The 9,770-nt window shown below is 34.1% G+C and overlaps 2 protein-coding genes across 3 annotated transcripts; both read left to right on the top strand.

Moving 5' to 3' along the window:
• Positions 1–264: 264 nt before the first annotated feature.
• Positions 265–813, top strand: LOC137833645 (secreted RxLR effector protein 161-like). The gene has a single exon (XM_068641944.2). It carries the CDS (start codon positions 265–267, stop codon positions 811–813), a length of 549 nt encoding a protein of 182 aa, XP_068498045.2.
• A 4,831-nt stretch (positions 814–5,644) lies between these two features.
• MFP1 (MAR binding filament-like protein 1) lies at positions 5,645–9,590 on the top strand. 2 transcript variants are annotated; one of them, XM_068623019.2, is made up of 4 exons: positions 5,645–6,024; positions 7,000–7,043; positions 7,163–7,303; positions 7,550–9,590. In XM_068623019.2, exons 1-4 carry the CDS (start codon positions 5,766–5,768, stop codon positions 9,320–9,322), a joined length of 2,217 nt encoding a protein of 738 aa, XP_068479120.2. In that variant the 5' UTR covers positions 5,645–5,765; the 3' UTR covers positions 9,323–9,590. The 2 variants fall into 2 exon arrangements, with proteins under 2 accessions (XP_068479120.2, XP_068479114.2); XM_068623013.2 differs by having other exon boundaries at positions 6,997–7,043.
• The last annotated feature ends 180 nt before the right edge of the window (positions 9,591–9,770 follow it).

Genomic DNA, 9,770 nt, shown 5'->3' with positions numbered 1-9,770 from the left:
TCATATTTTGTAAAGAAGACTTTGAAAGGTTCCTTCATGAACACACTGTTTGTCAAGACAAGTTCTAACGATACATTTCTAGTTATAAGTTTGTATGTTGATGATCTTATATTTATTGGCAATGATGAGTCAATATTTGCTGAATACAAAAAGTCTATGATGGTTGAGTTTAATATGACTGATTTGGGAAAGATGAAGTATTTTTCTTGGTGTTGAAGTGATGCAAAAAACTGATGGTATATTCATTAGTAGAAAAGGTATGCGATGAATGTGTTGGAGAAATTCATAATGGAGAAAAGTAGTCTGGTATATAATCCAGTCATTCTTGGAGAAAATCTTCAAAAGGATGAAAATGGCATGAAAATTGATAGCACTTACTACAAGCAGATTATGGGAAGTCTCGTGTACATAACTGCTACACGACCAGATGTTATGTTTGTCGTTAGTCTCATCAGTAGGTACATGGAGCATCCCACTAAGTTACATTTACAAGCAACTAAGAAGATTTTAAGATACTTAAAAGGGACAGTTGACCATGCAGTCTTCTACAAGAAGGGAGGAAATGAAGAACTAGTGGCCTACATAAATAGTAACTATGCAGAAGACTTGGATGATAGGAAGAGTACTTCAGGGTATCTATTTTTATTGAGTTCTGGTACAAAACAACTCATAGTATCATTGTCTACCACAAAAGCAAAATTTATTATTGCAACTGCATATGCTTGTCAAGTAGTTTGGTTGAGAAGGATTTTAGAGAAGCTTGGACATGTACAAAACAATTCTACAATTGTTTATTGCGCAACAACTCAATAATTAAGCTCGCCAAGAATCCTGTGATGCATTGATGTAGTAAACATATTGATGTACAACTGGTTCACTGCAACACTCAAGAACAAATCACAGATGTGATGACAAAGCCTTTAAAACTTGACATTTTTGTGAAGCTGCGCAACCTGCTAGAAGTGTGTTCGTCACCAAAAGTAAACTGATTGCTAGAAACATTCAGTTTAAGAGAAGATGTTAAACATATTTGTTTTTTATAAAGCTGTTTTGTTTTATGTGGTTAGTCAATAATCCTAGTGTTAAGGGATGACCTATTCCTTTGCCACTTTTATTGTAGTCTATTGCAATTGCTGCATAGGTTGCACTTTTTTCATATTTCTAGTTGTTGTAAGGCTATTTAAAAGCCATCCCTTTCATTCAATAAAATAGATCCTTTCCATTTTTTCTCTGTTTTACTGCACTTTGTCTAGCTTTGTTTTTTTCCTGTCAGGTATGTGAACATGAGCCAGACACCCAAAACTTCTAAAATACTCAACTGATGGCTTTAGTCCACTCCAAGCTTCTTCTAGAGTTTTATTTTGAACTGCAACTGTTGGGCATCAATTCAATATGTGAACAACCCAATTAACTAGGGGTGGCAAAGTGGGGCCCGTCCCACAGTAAAAAACGCGGGGCAAGCTAACATTTTCAACCCGCTGACCCGCATTAGCCTGCTCCGCATAACCGCGGCCCGCGCAGGTCAACAGTGGGGCGGGGCTGGTTGGCCCGCCAAAAAAGAATTAAAAATTAATTAACTTGATAACAATGGTCCAGTAGAGGAGTGACAACTTTGAGTGAAAGAAAATTAGGTTTTCACTCAAATAACAACGTAGTTACATTGTTCTAAAAAATGCACACAACACACGACGCACTCTCCTTTGCAGCGCCACCGCTCGCTCTGCTTGCGACTCCGCGTGGCTTCGCCTGTAACTGTTGCGCACTACTGCATCCACTCCTCATCTAAGTTAAAAAAAAAGCGAGTCAACCTGCATGTGGGGCGGGTCATGAAAACCAGCCCGCATTTTGTATGCGGGGCGGGTCGGCCAGCTTTGTCACCCCTACAATTAACTGCCTTAAGCCAAAAAGTCCTTGGAATATTTTTCCCATAAAGCATGTTGCGAACCATGTTCATGATAGTTTTGTTTTTCCTTTCTAGTACCCCATTTTGTTATGGCGTATACGCAGTTGTCAATTGTGATGTAAATTCACCACCCCTGTGAGTACGCAGATATTTTATGAATGTACCTATTTCTTTCTCTACACGGCTTTTAAAGCTTCTGAAAGTATCAAAAGCATCTGACTTTTCTACTAAGAAATATACCCAAGTTTTACGACTATAATCATCAATGAAAGTAATTAGGTACCTTTTTTTACTGTTGGAGTTGGGTGTAATAGGGCCGCATATGTCAGCATGTACCAACTGTATGTTTTGGGAAGCTCTCCATGTGCTCTCTTTTGGAAATGGATCTCTTTGTTGTTTTCTCGCTAGACAATCTTTACAAATTTTGGAGGGGGACTTGAGTGGTGGCATGCCCTTCACCATTTTTTGTTGCTCAAGAGTGTTCAGGACTTTAAAGCCCAAATGTCCATATCTGCAATGCCATAAATGGGTTGAATCTTTTGTTATTATGTTAAAACAAGCTATCTCATTTGATTGAGGCTCAAAAGATAAAATGAACATTCTGTTTGAGGACATTCTTGCTTTCATGATTAAGCCTTTCTCTGAATGATAGACCTTACATCTTCCATGTTGGAACATGATTTTTAATCCCTTCTCTTGCAACTACCCAATACTCAATAAGTTGTTTTTTAGCTCTGGTACATAGAATGCATCGGTAATGATATTGGAGATTCCATTTAACTGAAATCTCACATTGCCTTTCCCCTTCATAACCATAGTAGAATTGTTTCCCAACTTCTATGAAATTTTCATTTAAATCAGAGAACAAATCAGAGAACAGTTCCTTTTTGCCACACATGTGACTGCTACACCCTAAGTCAAGGAACCATGCATCTTCCTTCTGCGCTTGTGTGTCCTCCAGATGCGTCATAAAGTTGGTCAATACATAGCGTATCAACGTCATTTGAATCCTCAATAGAGGAGACAACATAGTTGAATTGTGAGTAATTGATGGCAAGATCTTCTCAATAATAGTGACTTCTTGCATAACTTCACCATGAATTCTCATCTTGTTAGCTATGATGAGTGATCGAGCAAAATATTCATTCACTGATTCTCTTGCTTTCATTTGAAGAATTTGAAATTCCTTTCGGAGTGCTTGCAGATGTACTCGTTTCACCTTTGTTGTCCCTGGATACTGTTGTTTCATTTAGTCCGAAATTTCCTTAGCCGTATCTTTCTTCAATATAGTCTCCAAGATAAATTTGTCAATTGCTTGAAAAAGATAATTTTTTACCTTTAAATCCTTGAGTGTCTGATCTTCAATTGCTTTCTTTTGCTCTTCAGTGATCCAAGCTTCCATTAAATGCCAATATTCCTTAGACGCTGCCCATCTACTTGAAAGGACAAATGCTTTTCAAGGTTTTCATCAGGCCCCAATAAAAGAGCTCTGATACAAAATGTAAAGGGGTAATGTATTAACATAAAACAGAGAAAAAATGAAAATGATATATTTTATTGAATGATAGGTTGGCTTTAAATAGCCTTAGGACAACTAGAAATACGAAAAAAAAGTTTGCCACCTATATAGTAGTTGCAACAGACTATAGTAAAAATGGCAAAGAAACAGATCATTCCTTAACAATAGGATTATTGACTAATAACATAAAACAAAACAACTTTATAAAAAAACAAATATCTTTAACACTTCTCAATCTAAACACAATCTTAAAAAAAAAAAAGTCCCCTTTTGTTGTTCAATCCCTAATTTCATGGAGTTCTTATAGATTCGTCCATAATTTTCCTCAAGTGTAGTTTACTTAGTCATCTCACCTAAATAGGATAACACCTATCTACCCAAAAACCTAAAATTTAGACCCATTTTTAGAAAACGGCTATACTAGACTTTTTTTATAGGTCTCCCGAAATGGCACATCACAATGTAGTAAAATTATAAATCGATTACCAAAACAATTTAACCGATCACGTACTTTCTTCTTACACACCATGATTAACAGAAAAAATACAAATTATATTTCAATTAAAAATGTTTTGGATCGTATAATCTAAAAAATTATTATTTTGTATTATATGTTATTTAGAACTTCCAAATATATTTGGAAATGCACAAGTATAATTTAAAATGTTGATATTCTATAAATATATTATGAATTAAGAAATTTAAGAATGTAGGTAATATGAATCTAGAAATGTATTATATATTATATTATATAATTTGAAAATTCAATATGTATTATTGGAAAATCCAAAATATATTATAGATTATGTAATTAAAAAAAGATAACGTATTTTAAGTTACTCAGTTTAAAATATGTTTTTGTATTAAAAAACAAATATAAAAAATATTTGCCTAATAAATCCATGAATTCCTCAAGCCAATTTCATCCAAAGGAAAGATAATATTATAATTTTCAACTATTATATAAAATAATATAATTTTTTTAATGACATATTTTAAGGATTGTTATCCTACCATTCGTGGTTAGACAAAGACCAAGTGAGAGCAGTTAAGATAACAAAGAAATCACTGATTAAATTAAATAACTAAGTGATGTTTAACATGAAATTTTTTAAAAAATAAAATAAAATAAAATAAATAAATAAATAAATAAATAAAAATAAGTAACTTAATAAAATGTTAGACAAAATATAACAAACCAACCACAAAATTCTTAGCTTATTTGGGGTAAGAAAAAAAATATTTTTATAGTTTAAATGAGTAAAAAATAAGAAAAAAGAATTTGTCGATCATTTAAATTTCGTCTCCAAAGAAAATGACCAAATATGGAAAATACCAAAATAATAAACTTATCCCATTTTTATATTAAAAAACACCAAAATCATTAAATAATATATATTAACTTACGCAAGTTCATTTTAATTTAACTATGGGTGTGAAATTACACTAAGTATATATTACAAAAAAATTAGGGTGAATGATAATTTTGACGTTGAAAGGGCAATCCAATGACAATTTAATTCTTGGAAAAATGAAAAATTTAAATTAACCCAAGTATAAAAAAACACAAATCAAATTTTATAATTTTATGTTAAAAATACATTGCAATATAAGATTTGGCTCGGACACTTCTCTTAAATAGTGTGTCCCATAATGGACACTGACACTCATACGATATTTGTAGGATTCGATGAAGTATTCAATTTAAAAAATATTTATTGAATTTCTGACAATTCTAGCATGATTTTAACACAATTTTTAAAAAAATATATTAATTTTTTTAAAATTCAAACTTATTGTATAAATTTTTATTACGATTACAAAAATAAGAAACAAATTATTTTGAATCGATAATAAAAAAAATATTTTTTTATTAAAAAAAAATCTAAAACAGGTATATAAATCTTTATTATCAATTTATATAATTCATAACTATATAATATATAGATTTGTATCACATTGTAATATATTTTAAAAATATATATTTCATGTTACTACCGGTGTCATATATTTTAAAAATTATATATTTTCATGTTTATATCGATTTAGGGTTTAAACATTATAGTTCAATAAAGAAGTATATTTCAAAATGTAGGGTTTATACAAAAAGTAAGAAAAACTATTCCATGAAAATGAGAGAAAAAGAAAAACAACATAAAGCATTTTAAGGTGCATTGGATTTCCATGGTGATTCTTTCCCAACCATATATTATCCTCAACAAAAGTGCAAGATTTGGCATCACCATCCGATGATATTCACATGCTAAGCACACTATTCTACTCTTTTCTATGTGGGGCGCACTTTAGCACTCAGCAACCAAGCAAGTAACTCACCACTGCAAGATGGCGAGTACCACCTTCTGCTTGCTCCACTCACCCCTCTGCAAATTCCCATCTTCATCTGTTTCATCCTCTTCATCTTCAGCTTCAGCTTCATCTGGCTACAGAACGAAGACCAAGTTGCGACCTCCCACATCTTCGTGCATGGGCCAGCAAGACCCAATCTGCAGCAAAAGAACCATTATTTTAACGAGCATAGCCCTTTTTCCATTTCGCCGTTTGAAGAGGGCCCCCGCTCTCGAACCACCACCCCCAACTCCAAGTAAGTTTCTTCAATTTACATTTCTAATTCATAACAACGTAATTGCGTTTGGGCCGCTGAATTAGCAAGTAGTATCCCGAAAAATGAGTTCTTGGATTGGTTTATTGCATAACCGGAAAATTTTCTGATATGGGTTTACTTGTAATGTATTCGATTAGTAGAGAATTTAAAACAGCGCAATGCTAAACGTGTGTAGCAGTTATTTAGGAAGATTCGCCCTTCAGAGTTCACTTGCATTCTAGTTAGGAGCTAAGATTCAAGTCTTGAACGCTTTTTTGGTTGAATGCAATGCGATGTTTTCGAAATTGAAGAGATATGGATTTGGAACTCCCGGAGTTTTAATAGAACAGTGATATAATTGGTCAGAAGAGTGACAGAAGAGAAAGAAATGAGGAGGATGTGTTGTGGATGTTCTCTTCTTTTCTACCTAAATTCAGAAAGAAAATTAGAACTCGTTTTCAAGTTTCAAGTTGTGAAAATGCATGTTCCCTATTTTTGGTTCTAGGATACTATGTATAAACTCTTGAATTTTCAATTCTTTTTCTCTAGGATGTAAAATAAAATGGATACTTAGAAACTTCCTTGAGTAAATTCTTATTGATTTGCTGCTTTTTTGCTTGTGACATGTTCGATATTATCAGACTGATTTTAAAAGGAATGGTTGATTATTTTACATTACAACCCTTACAATGTACTACTAGAGATTCATACATATGTCAAAAAGGTCTCCATTTCCCCCTTTTTGGACCCCCTTATGTACATGCATGCACTGTTTGACCCTTGCTCTATTAGTTGTATATTGATGTCTCATGAGGTCTGCCATCTACTCCTCTAGAGAAAATTGTGTTTTTAGGACCTCAGGTGTTGTGCTGGGTTTTATTTTCCATGACCCTGTCTTAAGTTTGGGATGTGGATCAGCGTTAGTCTTCTTTTTTGTAGTAATTTGGGGGTAATTGTTCATTCTCCTTGCAGCAGAAGCAAATGAGGTGAAGACACAAGAGGATAACCAGGAAGCCGAGGTTTGTGAGGGGTTAAGATCAGATACCAATATTGAATAGTAAATTTATTCTTACCTACCGTATTTGTTTGTGCCTTGAATGTTTTTAGTTGATCTAAACCTTGTAGCTTCTATCGACAGACAGTACCTGAAGAGGACAAATCATCAACTTCCTTTCTGTCTCTCCTGAATGGAATTGGGATATTTTCTTCCGGTGTGCTGGGTGCTCTCTATTCACTTTCTCAGAAAGAAAAGTCCACTGCTGATGCAACAATAGAAACAGTAAGGTTATTTGCACTCTTATGTTTCTTAGATGTGTGTTAGCCTTTGAGGAATGTCTCTCTTCCTAACAAAGTCATACAGTGAAAAAGGAAAATGAGGAAATATTCTTCTTCTGCTACTAAGGGAACAAAAATGTCTGGTCACTTTCCATTTAATTTGATTTAAATGTTTTTTTTTTCTAAAAATAGTTTTGGTTTATTTATGCATTAAAGTTTAAGCAGTATTTTTACTGGTCAATGTGCACAGATGAGCAGGAAACTGAAGGAAAAGGAAGAACTGATTGTTTCCTTAAAGAAGGACTATGAGCTGAAGTTACTGAATGAGCAGGAGAAACAAGCCAACCTACTTGAAAAGGCAAAGGAAGAGAAGCAAGCATTGATAGAACAACTAAATTCTGCGAACAGTACTATCAACACCTTGCGGCAGGAGCTTAAACATGAGAGAAGTTTGATTGAGGACCTGAAACTTCAAATTGACAGACTTGAGACTGAGCTTTCAAAGACTGATTCAGATAAGAAAGATCTCGAAAGCAATCTGAAAGAAAAGATAGATTCCATTGAAGTTTTACAGCAAAGAATCAGTGCGCTCAGTGTGGACCTCAAGGACAAAGAAGATGTTGTTAAGAGTCTCAATTCGTCCTTAGAAGTAAAGGAGTTGGAATTGAAGAGTTTGAATTCTACCTATGAGAAAATCAAGGATGACTTATCCAATGTACAGTTGCAGATTCAAGGGTTGAAAGATGAACTACATAAAAGCCAAGAGGAACTAGAAGCTAAAGATTCCTTGGTGATGGAACTAAATTCAAGAGTGAGTTCCTTAACTCTTGAGAAGGATGACTTTAGGAGTAAATATGATGTCATGGAGAAGGAATACAATGACCTAAAGCTCACTACTGAAAGGAAGGCTGCTTTGGACTCTAGGGTTTTAACTGAAAAAGAAGAGGAGCTTCGCCAGCTAAAGCATCAATTTGATCTTGCCCTGCGTGAATCAAACAAAAACCTGATCATCAATGCTGATTTATCACGAGAAAGAGATTTTTTGAAGGAGGCCCTTGAGAATCAATCTGGTAAAATTAATCATTTAAAGCATGAACTTCAAGTCACCCAGGGAAATCTTGAAAAATCAAGAAATGAGTCTGCTGAATTGGAAAACCTTATAAATGAGTCGAACAAACTGCGCAATGAGCTTGAGGTTGAGGTGTCTAAGCTTTCATCTGAGCTCACTGAAGTTAAAGGATCACTACAGAGAAGTCTTGATAATGCAAAACATGAGGCAGAAATGCTAGCAAGTGAGCTTACAACTGCAAAGGAACATTTGAAGAAAGCAGAAGCAGAGCTACAAGGTAAGTCCCATGAATTGACAATTGCTCTTGAAAAGCGTGATAGCCTACAGAAAGAATTAATTGACATATACAAAAAGGCTGAGACCACAGCAGAGGATTTGAAGGAAGAAAAACAGTTAGTTAATTCTTTGAACAAAGACATACAAGCTTTAGAGAAGCAAATCTCAGAAGACAAGGAGTCCCGAAAATCTCTTGAGATGGACCTGAAGGAGGCTATCGAATCACTTGATGAAATGAACCGAAATGCGATGATCCTTTCTGGTGAACTACAGAAAACTAACTCCCTTGTTTCTAGCCTTGAAAAAGAGAAAGAGATGCTTATTAAGTCCCTAACAGACCAAAGAAATGCAAGCAAAGAGGCCAAGGACAACATTGAAGATGCTCATAACCTCATCATGAAACTTGGCAATGATAGAGAGAATTTAGAGAGAAAAGGGAAGAAATTGGAGGAGGATTTGGCTTCTGCCAAGGGTGAGATATTGCGCTTAAAGAGTAAAATCAGTTCTTCTAAAGTTGCTGTTAACAATGGACAAGTGCAGAAAGATGGAGGTGAAAACAAGGTCAACTCTTCAAAAGTTGCTGTTAACAATGAGAAAGTGCAGAAAAATGAAGGTGAAAGCAAGGTTACTGTAAGTGCGAGGAAGACTGTCAGAAGAAGAAAAGCTAATCCACAATAACATAGAAAAATTTTAGAGAGTTTTCTATTAAAAAATTCTATTAGGGTAAATTATATTCTGTAATAAAGTATCTGGAAGCCAGTTGATGTTGAACTCTATTCATTTTGGCATGCAAAAAATTCCATGTTGCAATAGTATTGTACAAATGGGAATTTTTAAGTTTGTAGGACAGTTGTTTTCTGATAGTTTTCTTTAGTAAAGCTATAAAAGGTGAGAATACCTGTTAAACCCTACACGGCTCCTATTTAAACCAAGAGTTTTATCACTAGACTTGGCCGTCCTTGTGTCTGCTGCATTTGAAGTCTCATGTACTAGTGGATGGGAGATTTCATTTTTTTCTTTTGACTAAAAGCATTCTATGCTATCAATTGAATTAATTGTCACTAGTTTAAGTTATCCATTATCTAATTTGATGTAATGATTAAGATTTATCTTTGATTTTCTCAAC

Source organism: Phaseolus vulgaris, chromosome 11 (assembly GCF_051622355.1).
Source record: "Phaseolus vulgaris cultivar YP4 chromosome 11, ASM5162235v1, whole genome shotgun sequence".
Lineage (NCBI taxonomy): Eukaryota > Viridiplantae > Streptophyta > Magnoliopsida > Fabales > Fabaceae > Phaseolus > Phaseolus vulgaris.
The sequence above is the reverse complement of the archived record's forward strand: the minus strand, read 5'-3'. Positions and strand labels throughout refer to the sequence as shown.

Coding starts and splice junctions, on each gene's coding strand:
- LOC137833645 (XM_068641944.2), top strand. CDS start 265: ATGAATGTGTTGGAGAAATTCATAATGGAGAAAAGTAGTCTGGTATAT.
- MFP1 (XM_068623013.2), top strand. CDS start 5,766: ATGGCGAGTACCACCTTCTGCTTGCTCCACTCACCCCTCTGCAAATTC. Junction 7,044..7,162: donor AGGATAACCAGGAAGCCGAG/GTTTGTGAGGGG, acceptor TTCTATCGACAG/ACAGTACCTGAAGAGGACAA. Junction 7,304..7,549: donor CTGATGCAACAATAGAAACA/GTAAGGTTATTT, acceptor CAATGTGCACAG/ATGAGCAGGAAACTGAAGGA.